This window comes from Natrix helvetica (assembly GCF_964273705.1).
Source record: "Natrix helvetica genome assembly, chromosome: 1".
NCBI classification, from domain to species: Eukaryota; Metazoa; Chordata; class Lepidosauria; order Squamata; family Natricidae; genus Natrix; species Natrix helvetica.
Window position 1 is genome coordinate 105,360,717 of NC_138548.1, and position 14,914 is coordinate 105,375,630.

The 14,914-nt window shown below is 44.4% G+C and overlaps 1 protein-coding gene and 1 long non-coding RNA gene across 4 annotated transcripts; one reads left to right on the forward strand and one right to left on the reverse strand.

Annotated features, from left to right (window-relative positions):
- Window positions 1-6,799: 6,799 nt before the first annotated feature.
- Window positions 6,800-14,546, forward strand: CALCB (calcitonin related polypeptide beta). 3 transcript variants are annotated; one of them, XM_081938329.1, is made up of 5 exons: window positions 6,810-6,867; window positions 8,297-8,402; window positions 9,120-9,251; window positions 12,672-12,856; window positions 14,049-14,546. In XM_081938329.1, exons 2-4 carry the CDS (start codon window positions 8,317-8,319, stop codon window positions 12,829-12,831), a joined length of 378 nt encoding a protein of 125 aa, XP_081794455.1. In that variant the 5' UTR covers window positions 6,810-6,867; window positions 8,297-8,316; the 3' UTR covers window positions 12,832-12,856; window positions 14,049-14,546. The 3 variants fall into 3 exon arrangements, with proteins under 3 accessions (XP_081794454.1, XP_081794455.1, XP_081794453.1); XM_081938328.1 differs by lacking the exon at window positions 14,049-14,546 and having other exon boundaries at window positions 6,800-6,867; window positions 8,301-8,402; window positions 10,444-12,814; XM_081938327.1 differs by lacking the exon at window positions 14,049-14,546 and having other exon boundaries at window positions 10,444-12,814.
- On the reverse strand, window positions 7,745-8,666 carry LOC309384617. Its single transcript, XR_014174084.1, has 3 exons — window positions 8,426-8,666; window positions 8,135-8,283; window positions 7,745-7,987 (listed from the first exon to the last, which is right to left on the reverse strand). It is a non-coding gene; the product is annotated as an uncharacterized lncRNA (long non-coding RNA).
- Window positions 14,547-14,914: the final 368 nt, after the last annotated feature.

Consider the following 14,914-nt stretch of genomic DNA (forward strand, 5'->3'; position numbering starts at 1 on the left):
AACATTTCGCGCCCCCCGCGCGACTGTAAATAGTATCATTTGTCTATAAAATTGTTATAAGTACACCTCTGCATAACACTGTATCCTTATTAACGTATAAGAGAATAAAAAAAGAAAGAAATGTGGATCAATTTACAACAAAGAATAGCTTTATTAACTGTAGCAGAAAAGATTTAAAGGAGCACAGGATTTAAAGGAACACAATATTAAAAAAAAACTTTAACCCGCAAAACAAAAATATATAAAATAATTTGAGCTGAGCCACCCTTTACGGAGCCTCACGCCCCCCCCCTGGGGGGCCCGCCCCACTATTTGAGAAGCACTGGTTTAATGAATGCTCCAGTTTCTTTCAGCATCAGGCTGACTAGTTATTATGAAATCTACCTGACTTTCTCTTCCCTTCCTGGCTCTCCTTTAATGATTTAATTATGAAGAGATGTAAACTCTTTCCAGGAGTCTAACCTTCCATGAAAGTTATCCCACTTTCTGGATTTACTGGAAATTCTTATTATCTATTCATTATTTATTTATATATTTATGCCCCACCTTCATTATTTTTTATAAATAACTCAAGGTGACAAACATACTTAATACTCCTTTCTCCTCCTATTTTCCCCACAACAATAACCCTGTGAGATGAATTGGGCTGAGAGAGAATGACTGGCTCAAAGTCACCGGGCCCGCTTTCATGCCTAAAGTGGGACTAGAACTCACAGTCTCCTGGTTTCTAGACTGGGGCCTTAACCATTAAATTGGTTCGCATATTAGATTATGAGTTACAGTCACTTCAATAGTGAGATGGGCAACATAAAAATTAAATAAATAAATATTATATTACAATACACAATATATAATAGTTTACCTATTAGATGATATCGATATAGGTATGGATATATAGATATATTAAATATATTGCATGTGCTGCTAGACACTTTCTGTAACACAAAGAAAACAAAATAGCATTGAGTCCTTTCCATTTGATGTCCTTTTAAATGAACAATCAACATTTGAAATTCTGTAGTATACCTGGACAGCTGCCATCTGACCAGATAAGCACTTCTATTCTGGACATTGATAAAATCATCGGGCAAGTGCTGTGACAATGTAAAAGATACTTCATTACTGATATATTACTATAGTGCTGGCAGGATCATTTCCTACACTGCGGTGAGTTTTGATCTAAGTTTCAGTGGCACTAGAACAGTTTAGGAGAGGAATATGACATATGGTTTTAAAAGTTCCTTAAATTCTACCATGACTATCCTGAGTTTCCATAAATTCACCTGCAAGAATATGCCACAAAAAATTAGCATCTCTCTATCTCTGTCTTTGTTTCTGCCTCTGCCTCTTCTCTCTCACACACAGTCTCTGTCTGTCTGTCTGTCTGTCCGTCCATCCATCCATCCACCCACCCACACCCACCCACCCACCCACCCATCTACCTACCTACCTATCATCCAGTTGTCATGCCATCCATCCATCCATCCATCCATCCATCCATCCATCCCTATCTATCTATCTATCTATCATCTATCTATCTATCTATCTATCTATCTATCTATCTATCTATCTATCTATCTATCTATCTATCTATCTATCTATCTATCTATCTATCATCTACCCACCCACCCACCCACCCACCTAGCTACCTACCTACCTACCTACCATCCACTTGTCGTATCATTCATCCATCCATCCATTCTCTTCGTCTGTCTATTCATCAAATGAATTCAGCTAAGGAATTCTCTTGCTCTCCTCCCACCCCCTGGTGGGCTTTTGCAACTTCAAGAAACACATTCGTCTGTGAAATATCTTAACTAGCTGCTTTCTTATTTGTGATTTTAAAAGCACAATCATGTTGCCTTTCTAGAAATTGCCCAGGTGAAAATACCTGGCTCTGCCTTACTGTTCCTCTCCGAACCTTTAGTATCGGTATTTGCTTGTTGAATGTATATTCCACGTTTCCTTCATCTACTCAGGGTAGCTTCCATTGGAGAAGCCCTTTGAGGGAAATTGGGCTGAGAGCAGCCCTACCTGGCCAACTACATCAGTGATTTAGTTGATTCCCAGTGATTTTCCCTGGATCTGTGACAACGGATTTTTGTAAATATGCGTCGTCTGATTTCATTTTAACCATTTAAAGCCTTAGCCGTACAGATGCACTCCGTCCTATGCATATTTATTCAAAGGTAACTTTGTTTAATCGGAACTGTTATTTATAATTCATTTAAATTTATTACAGGCGTCCAATTCCATTAGGCTCTTTGGGAGACTACGCCTCGGATTAGGCAGTGTGATTTTAGAAGCAACTTGTCTATGATCCAATGCAATTTACTTTCAAATATAGTGTATTGGCACTTGTCAAACGCAGTCGCAACTCGGCAAGTCAGAAGTTGCCAGAGAATTCCGGCTGCATCGAATGGGGTTTTTCCAGAGTAAATACGACTAAGGCATTGGAACCTAACGCGCAATGCCTGCTTGTTCCAAATTAAGTTCTATATGTTGAAGGAGGCAGGCTGCCAGGGCACTGGAGAACGGCAGAGCGCCTCGCCATTCCTCTCGCGGCGTGAAACCACTTAGCTAATTACTTCCCTTCCCTTGTTAGCTCAGCTGAGGCTCTGGCCGTTTCAGACGGGGCCAGATCCAGAAGCCCATCAAAGGAGTGCCTTCGAGCTGGCGGCATAAAACCCCTTCGCCTCTGCACTCAATTAAGGGGGAAAGAAAACAGGGCAGCGTTTTCCCTCCCCGAGGGAGCCTGCCCACCCAGTCCGCCTGTCGCTCGGGAAGCAGCCGTGGTGTGTGGGGTGTGTGTGTGTGTGGGGGACTATTAGAGGCATCTCTCCCATCTCCCATCTCCCGCCCTCTGGGCTGCTCACAGAAGATCCTCCAAAATCTTCCACCTTCCGGGGTTTCCCCACTTTGTAATGTGGCGGAGGGGGGGACCTGTATATGGTAGCATCTATGCGTTTTCCTTTTCCGACAAACCGAGCTGTGTGATAAAAGAAGTAGAAGTTAAGTTTTCGCTTAGGGCTCTAGACCCAAAGGTTTGTGTAGAAGCAAAGAACCTGCTGGGTTTATTTTCTTCCCGCCTGAGACCATTTTCTCTAAAGTCTACACCTCCTCGCCATCACCTGCCCGCTCCTCAGATTTCTCCTCTGTCCAGTGGAGCAGAGGAAGCCTGGCTGTAAGTCTTAGAAAGTGGCGGAGACTTTGACCCCGACTCTTGCCAGGGTAATTGTAAAAAACAAACAAACCATGACTCCAGCTAGCGAGCATCTTTTAATCTTGCACCAGCCACCCAATCTTCCTTCCAAGGGAACCGCCAATTTTCATGTTCTTGGCAAAGAAGAGAAGATGCCTCAACTCAGCTTCGTGTGTGTGTGTGTGTGTGTGTGTGTGTGTGTGTGTGTGAGAGAGAGAGAGAGAGAGAGAGAGAGAGAGAGAGAGAGAGAGAGAGAGAGAGAGAGAGAGAGAGAGAGAGAGAGAGAGAGAGAGAGAGAGAGAGAGAGAGAGAGAGAGAGAGAGAGAGAGAGAGAGAGAGAGAGAGAGAGAGAGAGAGAGAGAGAGAGAGAGAGAGAGAGAGAACAAGTCCTTGGGTTGGGCAGGCACAAACACCCGCTTACAGGCGAAACAGAGCGATTTCCGGAGTCAACACCTCTTATGGAAGCGCATACCTTCCCAAAGTTCTTCTACCTTTAATTAATATCCTTCAAAAAAAAATTTTTTTGTCCTGGCGGGAGCCCGAAGATACTCTTATGACCAGCGTGGATAGCAAATCCAAACATCCTGGATGGAGCAGGTGTCCGAGCGCCAGTCACGACTCGCAGCTGCTAGATAATGACTAAGAGCCCTTTAAAGAGTGATGGATTGGGCCCTTGTAGCTCTCCACGAGATGTTTTTCCACCTCCTCGGCGGATTTTCGCTCCGAATGCCAGGGACTTATCGAAGCAGCTGGAGACCTGCCGGATGGAACGCGACCACTTCAACTCAGGAACAGAAGAGAGGAAGGGAAGGGGAGGGCAGATCTGGGGGGCCGGCCGGAGGGCAGGGGAAGAACCTGCTCGGGACTCCTGTAGCAGAGACTCCAAGAGAGAGCGAGAGGAAGAGCGAGCGAGCAAACGCTGCTGCCTAGCCCAGCCTAGCCCAGCCCAGCCCCTGCCAATGCAATTCCCCATTAAGACAATCGATTCAGCCGTGGCGCTTGGCACCGAAAAGTGAATTACACTCAATCCCAGACATGCAGCCGTGACTGTCCAGGCTCTCCCAATTCCAGAGCTTTAGACGGGGACAGGACGGGGAAAGCCCCCAATCAATCTCCTGTGGGAGCACCAGGATTCTTATGTCACTTTCCCAGCTAGGATGAAGGCATACTTCGCTCTCCGTTTTGCACTCCATCATCATCAGACGACGGGTTGAGGCTACCCCGTTGAATCGGTTGAGAATGGGTCCCCCTCTCCTCCAGACAAGCCTTTCAAAAAAGAGAGCATGCTGAATAGCTTCCCTTCCCAAAGCAAGGATGGGTCCAAAAATCAAACTTGCTGGAAAAGAATCGGAATCCTGGCTTTGGGACGCTTTGAGAAGACTTGGCAAGAAACGTCGGGGCATTTCTTGATGGGTTACAGTAGCTTTTCCCCCAACCCGGCACGTTTCAGATATTTCATTTATTTTTGTATTAGGTGACTCTTGGCGGCTTACACACACACACACAAAAAAAAAAACCAATACATCATTGAAACAATTAATACTCATATTAATCACACTATTTTGGATTATCTCTGTAATTCCCCCTGGCCACAAGGATTGTAAACTTTAGGGATGAGTGGATGAGAGCAATCCGATATATCTTGAGGGCACCTAGTTGGGGAGATTGCTTCTGTCTGTCTGTCTGTCTGTCTGTCTGTCTGTCTGTCTGTCTGTCTGTCTGTCTGTCTGTCTGTCTGTCTGTCTGTCTCTGTCTCTGTCTCTCTCTCTCTCTATCTATCTATCACTCATGTACAAGATAACAGAAATATGAATAAGCATGAATAAGAAGATAGGAAATGGGTACAAATAAACGGGGACATTAGGACAGGGACCTTAGGCACGCTGGTGCACTTATGCACGCCCCTACTGACCTCTTAGGAATGGGGTGAGGTTAAAAATAAGCTTTTGCTTTTCACCTCCTTGTTCCCCTCCTATTGCCGTTTGGTTGTGGCCGGATCTCAAATAAATATTTACTGGCAGGAAAGAAGTCATCAATTGCACATTTATTTCTCCTGCGTTGCCTTCCCGGTGTGTCGGTCTCCCGATCTGACGGATGCTGTGCGGGGGGTGGGGGATGTCCGTGGAGGCTTGGAAGCACTTTGGGTGTTGGTGATTTCGAACCCAGGTTCTCCAAAGGGATCGACTGAACGGGGTTACGAAACCCATGGCCTCCGATTTTCCGCGTTTGGTGCTTGGACGCGTTTGCACACAACATCGAGCCCCTGGCATCCGCTTGAATAGGCTTGAGAAGACGCTGCTTTCTCTGCGGCAAGGGGTTAAATGAGGAGCGGACAATTCCGCTGAGCTGAATTAAGCCTCTCCCACTTATCCGCACGCTTTGCAAGGGACCGTCTCTAGGTCCAAGTGCGGAAGTTCTCGAGCCACCCAACCTTCTGCACTGCCTCCAAAATCCAGTGTTAGCAAATGAGGCCTCGCAACAAAATGTGTCCAAGCAGACCGAGCCTACGTCTCCTTAACTCGGTCAGTCCTCGCTGAAACCTTCCCTATTTCCGAAAGGAGTTGCTGTCGGGCTAGCTGCCTTTTTTGTTTTTTTTAAAGATAGTTAGATTCCGGAACTGGAGAAGGGATACCTGCCAGACAGAGCCCACTCTTTCAGCAACTCTCACCGCAAACCAGCTTTCCCCATCCCAGGGCTTTCACATATCATGCTGGTTCCCATCCTGGTTCATTTTGGCTGGAACTGTTGGGAGTCTGTGATCTGACACATCGGAAGGAGATGTGATTGGCCAGGCTCTTCTAAACAGACATCACCCCTTTTCCTCCATGCCACGATGGTAGTAGGAACCTTAAGCATCCTTACCTGGGCATTGAATTCCATTAGTCCCAATTCCGACTAATTAGGAGAAAGTTTAAGCTACCCAGCATAGTAAAGGTAGGAACCTATCAAGGCAGGTGAATTTAATATTAATCCCCACCCCCAAGACTCTGTGCGGAGAGGAAACAGTGCGTCTCTCTGACTCTGAAACCAATAATTAAGGCTCAAAAAGGGATTGTCGCCTTGCCCAGCTGGGGTCAATGCAAAGTTGAGAAAGCATGTATGCCAACCAAAGTTCTTTTTTTCTGCAATGCAGCACTTTTTGCAGTAGATGTCGCCTCTAATAAGTAAATATCCTGCCCTTTTGAGTTTATTCATCAAAAAAAGATTCGGGAAATCTTGGAGGGATAAAAGACAACGGGGGAGGTCTAAATATTATTAATGATTTGGGACGATCTCCCTTACATTTCATTAATCGTTTTCTATGTCTCTTCCTGCCCCCCCCCCGTCTCCCCACCCCACCCCCAGTCGTTCAGTGACCTAAATGCAAATAAACCTATCGGATGTGTCTAAATGACTGGCAATTTTTTTGTGAATGGAATACCCAGTGACTGGGAATGACGTAATTCGGGAGTTGGGAGTTTTGTGGTCAGTCGTGGATTGGTTTTATAGTGATAAAGGAGATGCTGATTGGCGAGTCAGTGTTCGTTGAACGCCTACACATTTCTGTCCTGGTGATATGTATAAAAAGGGGTCGTTGACCATTGAAGACCACCACGACTCTGAAAATCACTCCGAGGAAACCTCCACTACGTTTCACTCTTCCTTAAGGCGGCTCACATTTGAAGGTAAGCCCTTTTTACTACAGCAACCTCACAGCAATCATACAACTCTAGGAGCAGAAATCCTGCCCATGCTTTCTTTAATGTCTTACTGAATCTAGGATGATTTACTCCCAGACCTGTAGAGAGTGTCGCATCAGCTTGAAAGCTGTGGGTGTCCTGTATTCCTCAGTTTTACATTTCAAGGGTGCTAGCCTTCTTGTCTGGTTTTTGTAATAGACAGCGTAATTAATCCTTTCTGGATTTTTTAAAATAAGAATTAGCAGTTGAAGATGTTAGTGAATAAGAGGAAAAGGTTCATCCTGCAAATGTTAAACAAAATTTCTTTGCAAGCAAGAAAGCTTTTATTTTGCTGGAGAAAACTCCTAAAAGATGCATTTAATTTCAGTGTGTGACTTACTTCATTTTTTTTAAAAAAATGCAAGGGTTATCTTAAAGATTGCTCTAATCAAGGTAATATATATATATTAATTTAAAATACCTTTTAAAGCATCTTTCTGTCTCCATGCCCTCCTCCCCGCTCCCTGAGACAGTAGTATCTCATAGCATCCGAAACTTCCTTATGGATTTCTTTGCAAGAAAAAAGTCTAAATGAGGAAGAATTTAAGAACAACCCCTGGGAGTGTTATGTATGTCAGGCTTATACAGAGGCTTTGAGGTCAGGCATGCACTGTCAAAAAGTCTGGACATAGGAAAATTCAAGAGGGTCAGAAATACATATTTATGGAGATGCTATATATTCAACATTTTTAAAATGTTGACTAAATGAAAATGCTTGAACTGAAGGGGAGGACAAAGAAACCATATGTGGAAAAACAGCTTATAATTGTGTGCATGATTATTTCTGTATTTTAGAAAATAAATAAGGTATTTATTTCCCAGTACATAAATGAGTCAAACTCCGATTACAGCACTGCCTTACCACGTTTTCAGAGGTCCACTTGTTTTAGCTTTTTATTTTTGCTTCAAAACGAGGCATCTCTCATTTAATCTCGCCACTTTGACTCGTTTTCTTTAAGAAAGGTTCTATTTTTGGTTCTCCTCTTTTGGCACCGATGTTCTGAGTTGCTTCTGCCCAGTTGCGATAGTCCATATAGATAAAACGCTGCCGAAGCCCTCAGAATTCCTAAGTGGATATTAAGAGACCGCTAAATCCTCTGCAAATACTTCTTTACCCGCATAATTAACTAATTAATTTATTACCCTCAGAGAATCCCCACCTTAAGCCAGCCTGGTCATAACATTTTGCCCGGGAAGGACTTCTTGGACTTACCACAGCCAGCTATATGCTTTCTCCTTTAGAAGGGAATCCTATTCGCGTCAGTTGGGGTGCTGGTCGATGGGGTCGCATCCTAAATAGGCAGAGGGGAAACAGGCAGGGCCCGCAGAGGCTGCAAAGTGGCTCCTCGGTTGAAACTGAGCCTTTCTTGCAGAGAGAGAGAGAGAGAAGAGACCATGGCTGTGCTGAAGATCTCCTCGCTCCTCGCCGTTTACGCTTTGGTGGCCTGCCAGATGGAGAACGGCCAGGCCGTCCCGCTCAGGTAAGAAGCGGCAGCGGACTTACCTGCAGGCTCTCGGGAGGAGAGTCTCCAAGTTCCCTCCCGGCGGAGGCGCGGAGCGAAGCAAGTCCTCCGACGGGAAGGCGCTTGGTTAGGAGAGGGCAAAAGAAGAAGGGCTTAGGGCGCTCGGCAGGCGCAGATTTGGCTCCGTGTGGGGACCATTCGGCCGGATTACCAACCAGCTTTTAGAGCATTGGTGCTCCCCGGCTTCCTTTTTAATTGCAAAAGCATCAGCTCGATCGCGACTTGCCTGCAGGCTCTCGGGAGGAGAGTCTCCAAGTTCCCTCCCGGCGGAGGCGCGGAGCTCCGGGGCTGCGAGGCCGAAATTAGAAAGCGGAGTAGAAATTGCGCAAGCATGTAAGCAGAAAGCAAGCAAAAGCACAATCCGTTGGCCGCCTTGTGATTTTCTTCCATTAGCCAAACAAACCGAGGGCTCGCCCAGCCTTCCCCTTTCCGAAGCCCCTCCAGATACACCGGGCAGCAGTATTCGTAACCCCCCCTCCCCAGTCTTGGTTGGGAGAGAGGCACTCCACGCTAACCTCGGGGGAGGAGGAGGGATGGCTGACGGGCGCTGGCTGGAAAAGCCGCTCCCTCCCGCCCCTGATCCCACCCAGGCTACCTGGGGGGGGGGGGGGGGGAGAGGAGAAGCGCTGCTCCCGGGAAAGCTGCTGCTTTCAGGGCACACTTGTCTTCATGCAGAGGGGGCTTCGAGCCCGTCACCGACCGAGGCGCCCTGGGGGACTACGAAGCTCGGAGGTTACTCAATGCCCTGGTGAAGGAATACGTCCAGATGACAGCGGAAGACCCGGATCAGGGCAGCGAAGGCAGTAGGTAAGCAGCTTCCAAAGCACCGTTGCCTTCTTCCCACGTCTCCCTCTCGGACGCCAAGCTGGAGGTGGGGGTGTACCTCCGAGCGCCTCCGTGGTGGGCATCGAAGCAGGTGGGCGTCGTTTGCTCCTCGAGGATGCCCTTCCTCTATAACCGGGCGGGCGCCTTGCAACCACCTGGGGCGGGCTATCCGAGTAGTGGGCCTCGCTTCACCCGCTCATTTTGCTCGCCAACTTTACTGAAGTATATCCATTTATCCATTGGCTGACTATGGGTATGCAATACTTACGTATCTATTATGTATATATACACACACATACACGCGTATATGCAGACACATGCACAAGGAAGGCTTTGAAGTGCAAAGAGGCGGGATGTTGATAAAATGGGAGAGCAAGAAGGTAGGTCTTGGATGTCTTCCCTTTTGTCCCGTCATCCCACCTCCCCTATCCCGCTTCCTTAAGAACCGAGCCCGCCGGACTCAGACTTAGTGCCGGGGGGGGGGGGGGAGACAGACAGACAGACAGACAGAGAGAGAGAGAGAGAGAGACAGAGAGAGAGAGAGACAGACAAAGAGACACACACAGAGAGAAAGAGACAGACAGACAGACAGACAGACAGACAGACAGACACACACACACACACACACACACAAAGATAGACAGGCAGAGGCAGAGAGAGACAGAGACAGGCGGCAGAGAGCGTGAAGGCCCTTTGACTTGGAGAAGGAAAGCGATTCTTTGCACGTAGCGCCCCCTTCCCTAACCAGCCCAGGCTTCCAACTGCACCTGCGGTTTCCCACTGAACTCCCCTGGTGAAGCATGAGGAATGGTTGAGCCCCAGCGACGCATGCAATGCCCTCCCCACCCCGGAATTGCTAACAGTCGCAACGCCCCCCCCCCCATCCCTCCCCTAACTCGTTTGCTTGACCGGGCAATGGCTCACTTGCGCCTCCTACCCGCTGCTCCGATGGTTCTTCCGATTGACATTGCATGGGGCTTGCGCCTCAAGGCACGGCATCGAGATGGGCTTGTATTGAATAAAAGGCTCGGGAGGAGTTCTTTTTGGGGTGGTGGTGGAGTGGGACGTGGGGAAGGGGGAGGGGATAAGGCATGACGACGCACGTGTTTTCTTCTTGCTTTCCTTTTTCTCCCTCCCCCGGTTACTTTGTTCGGCATGTTTTTCCCCTTTGCAGCTTGGATAGACCCATTGCCAAACGTTGTGCCAACCTGAGCACTTGTGTGCTGGGCAAACTGTCTCAAGAATTGCACAAGTTGCAAACGTACCCTCGCACTGACGTCGGGGCTGGGACGCCTGGCAAGAAAAGGAATGTGTTGAGTGAGCTGGAAAATGAACGCTATGCAAACTACTGAGGAAGCCCTCGGAAGCAACTAGATGGGCTCAGATCCCTCTTTGGTTTTATTTTTTCCCCTCTTTTGTTTTCCTTCTTTTATTTCACTTGATGCATGATGTGGATCTAACCTTCACTGCTAACTTTGCTGTGTTCTTTTAGATCTGAAGTGCTTGGAGTAGTAGAGCAAAGTCCAAGTTAGGAAATTAAGGACAAAATGCCCCCCCCGCGCACGCGCGCGCGCACGCACACACGCACTGTTGTAGGGAGCTGGGGAAAAGCAGAAACCAAATTCAGAGTAGATCAGAATAAAACATTGCCTTGAATTTTCAACTGATTTTTTTAAGATTCTTATTTTATGAATAATAAGGAAGCATCATTTTTTTATTTGAGGCTACTCATTGTAAAAAAAATGAAATAAATAAATGTTTCTTTCATGCCCAATCATGCAACTGTTCAATAAACCTATTTTTCTATAAGGAATAGGTCTATGTCCTGATTACAAATTATTTATACCATTTTTAAAATGTGGGGTTTGTAACAAAATTTGAAGAGTTTTCATCAAGCTATAAGGAGGTCAGCATGGATGTTTGCATTTTTTTCTTAATTAAGAATATTTTGAAAGAGCTTCGCATCTGATTAGTATTGGATGAATCCCAAAGGTGATAACTTTCATACAGTGAAGTAAGTGAAAAGGTTCACACTGAGTTTGGTAGTATGAACTTTACAAATCTGTTCAGAAGTGTAGAAACACAACAACTGGTTTCCAAATGTGAACAATGTTCAGTTATAAAAAGTTTTATTCTGTTTGACTTCCTCCAGGTAAGAATTTTAATCTTATATTTCTATGTATGTATTTGTTCATGAAGAAGTTACTTATTTTGATTGACTTATCAGCCTGAAGATAATTTAAGGCAAGAGAATCCAAAACTGCCTGTAATTCAAACACTGACTTGTATTCGTTGTGGGAACAATGTAGGCTAATTTAAGCATTCAAATGGATGAGATTTTAAAAGCCTGATTTTTTTGTGTGTGTCAGAGATGAGCAACAGAGAAACAAAGTTGGATGACACACACGGTCAATCTGATATCAGATAAATATATCATATATCTTTTAGACCATCCTGGTAGCTTATATACCCAGACATGGCATTATATGAGGAAATGTAGACCCAGAAGATGAAGGCAACAGTTCACATATGCAGTGGCCTTGGTCAACCATGTTACTACAGGACTGTGATCCTTGGAAATCCAGGTGTCCTCCCCACAGGTTGGGGAAGAATGTGCAATGATTTGGTTTTTCTATACTCTGGGGTATGTTCAAAGAGTATACTGTATTTTTTTGGACTATAAGATGCACCGTTGTATAGCATGCACCAAGAGTTTGAAGACGTAAGTAAGGAAAAAAAGTTTTGTTCTCCCCGGCCCCCAGGAGCACTCTGCAGGCTTCAGCAGGGCTGGGGGAAGGCAAAAAGACCACAGTTTTTGTGAAAAATGGGGCGTTTTCTGCAAAAATGGAGGTATTTTTCCTTTCCTCAGCCCTACTGAAGCCTGCAGAGTGCTGCTGGGAGCTGGGGAAAGGCAAAAACGCCCCCATTTTTGCGAAAAACACCTCAGTTTTCACAAAAATGAGATATGGGGTGGGGGTTTCGGGAGGCCAAAATGGCTGTATTCAGTGTATAAGATGCACCAACATTTGCATGTTCTTTTAGGGGGGGGGGGGGAAGGTGCGTCTTATACTCCGAAAAATACAGCAAGTCTTTTCTACGATTAGCACTTGATGATGTTATCCAGTTTGCTAATGAATCGTCTGCAAAAAAAACAAGCAAGCATAGAGAGCACCAAGGACCCTTTAGAAGTATTTTCCATTCACCATCAAATAAAATTGCTCCTCCTCCTAAAGGTTGGCATTCTTGAGATTTTGCCAACAAGAGGTTGAGGGAAAACCAGGATTAAACAGCAGGCAGCATCATGCTTTCTTTGATAAAATAAGGTGAGGTTCAAATCAGAAGCTTGCATCCAAGACCTTAATTTTAATTTCTTTCTTTTTTTGAAAAAACAAAACAAAACAGCATCACAGCACAAAAGAGAGCGTGTAACACGTCAACTTGTGTGACCCATCGTTTGGCAGATTTCCTGAACAGATCAGGAGGTGTGGGAAAGAGCACATTTGTACCTACCAATGTCGGAGCCCATGCTTTTGGTAGGCGAAGAAGAAACGTACACATCTAATTTGCCGAATGAGTTCTGGGATATGGTAAGTGTTAAATGATGTTGGAATTCTATTTCCTCGGTGAATATGTTAAGTCTTAGAAGGATATTTAGTGTAGAGAGAAAAGAGTAATGAGATTTTTTCCCCCAAAAAAATATAACCTTTAGTTCAGACTTTCTAAACCTGATGTCCTCTCAGTGTACTGAACCTCAACTCCGTAATTTCATTTCTGAGCGCTGAAATCCAATTTTCGTGAGTTCTGGCATAGGGAAAGCTCTTTTAGTGGTATTACCAGAGTGGAATTACTCCTTTTAAATAATTGAAAATGAGGGTTATGAAAACCAGCTATTCATTGTTGGACTAGGCTTTCTTCCTTATAATTGGATTTGGGATTGGAATCCATTTTTTTTTTCACTTGGAAAAAAGAATGAATATTGTATTAGTAAATATGTCACTCCTAAACTAGCATTATTTTGATACAGAGATCTTCCGCTTGCATAGCTTAAACATGTATGCAGCCTTGTAACGCCGCCATTTTGTAATTTGATTTCTAGTCCCCGCATTAATTTTATTGCCATTTTAAAATTTAGCAAATGGCTTATGCAACTTCAGCAATGAGGATGTTTTGTTTATAGAGGCATTTCCTTTTTTTCTATGAGCTCTGGAGTGCAGAAATGATTTTTGAGAAGCTGTCACTTCATTCCCGTTTTAAGTCCAGGTGGAGCAGAGAGCATGGTGGACGTGACGGAAGCTGTAATGCAGTGGTGGGAACTGCAGAAGTGGGATGAAATGTCCTCTTTGCCAAATTTGGCAGAAGTGAGCCTACTTGCTTTTGTAGATATCTGCAGTTGGTCTGTTCTATGACCATTCAGACTGCAAGACTGAAACAGTCTCACTTAAATGTGGAAAATCTTTTGTAATTGTGCAATCCTATCTACTATAACTGCCAAATTATACTGTTTGGGAAGATGCCTTCTTAAGAGAAACTGCTTATAGGGAATAGAGCCAAACATTAATTTCTGACCCTTTTTAAAAACTTATTTAAAACATATTAACTTTGCAAAACCTATGCCATCCTTATCCCATAACAAGCTGATCCAGCTCCTTTTTATTCAGTGGATTGTCCTATTTTAACTCTGGAGCATAATTAAAGAAGAGCGCCATAAATCTAATGACCTGATAATTGCAAAGAAAAGAAAAATGCATCTTTAAGCGTGGATTTGTTTGTGTTTTTCAGATGCCATGAAACCGAGCAACAAAAACCTTTTAATTTGTCTTGAAAGCAACTTCTTTTCATCATTCAGTATGGCTGAATAAATTATTCATTTTCGCATCCTTCCACTATTGAAGAAATGTTTTGTTTTAAAGTTAAATTAACTTAGGTTATATAATATATCTATATCTATATCAAATAATTATTCAATTATTGTATATTCTTTTGATAAGCAATTCTATTTCAAATAAAATGTGATAGCATCTATTTATTTATTTATCTTGTAGCATATCTGTGAAATTGATCCATATTATTTATCTTGGCAATACTGTTTTGCCAAATCTCGGGGATTACACTAAATTGCTGCCTTTCAAGGTATATACAGTATGTGTAAGAGGCGGTGTGCTATGCCTTGATGTAAAACATTTAACTGACATGAGTGTATAATATGTTTAAAATACATTTACAATATTGTATTTATTTGTGAATTTATGCAAGATTAAAAAAAGTATTTTAGATACACATAGATTGAGAAATTGATCTTTTATTTAAACCTTTCTTTAAAGTGTATTCTGAAGCTTTAGTTGGACCTGAGTTCAAAAGAATTGAGATAAAGTCTAGTACGGAATTTGGGTTTTTCTATGAATTTGCTGGTGCTATAGAAAGGTAATAGACTAGCGTTTGACACACTTGAGTTTGACACACTCAAGGCCTGGGAGCCTGATCCCGCCCATGGGGTGCTTAGATCTGACCCGTGGGACCATCCTGGAAATAGCAAAGGACCGGCCTACAGTGCTTCTGCCAGCAAAAACGGAGCTCGGGAGGGCCACCCGCAGCTTTCCCGAGCTCTGTTTTCATTGGCAGAGTGTTGCAGGAGACCGTTGCAGCCG

What these genes read in the sequence shown, in the direction of transcription:
- CALCB (XM_081938328.1), top strand. Translation starts at nt 8,317, where the DNA reads ATGGCTGTGCTGAAGATCTCCTCGCTCCTCGCCGTTTACGCTTTGGTG. An exon ending in GGCCAGGCCGTCCCGCTCAG is followed by an intron (nt 8,403 to 9,119) that starts GTAAGAAGCGGC and finishes GTCTTCATGCAG; the next exon opens with AGGGGGCTTCGAGCCCGTCA. An exon ending in CAGGGCAGCGAAGGCAGTAG is followed by an intron (nt 9,252 to 10,443) that starts GTAAGCAGCTTC and finishes TCCCCTTTGCAG; the next exon opens with CTTGGATAGACCCATTGCCA.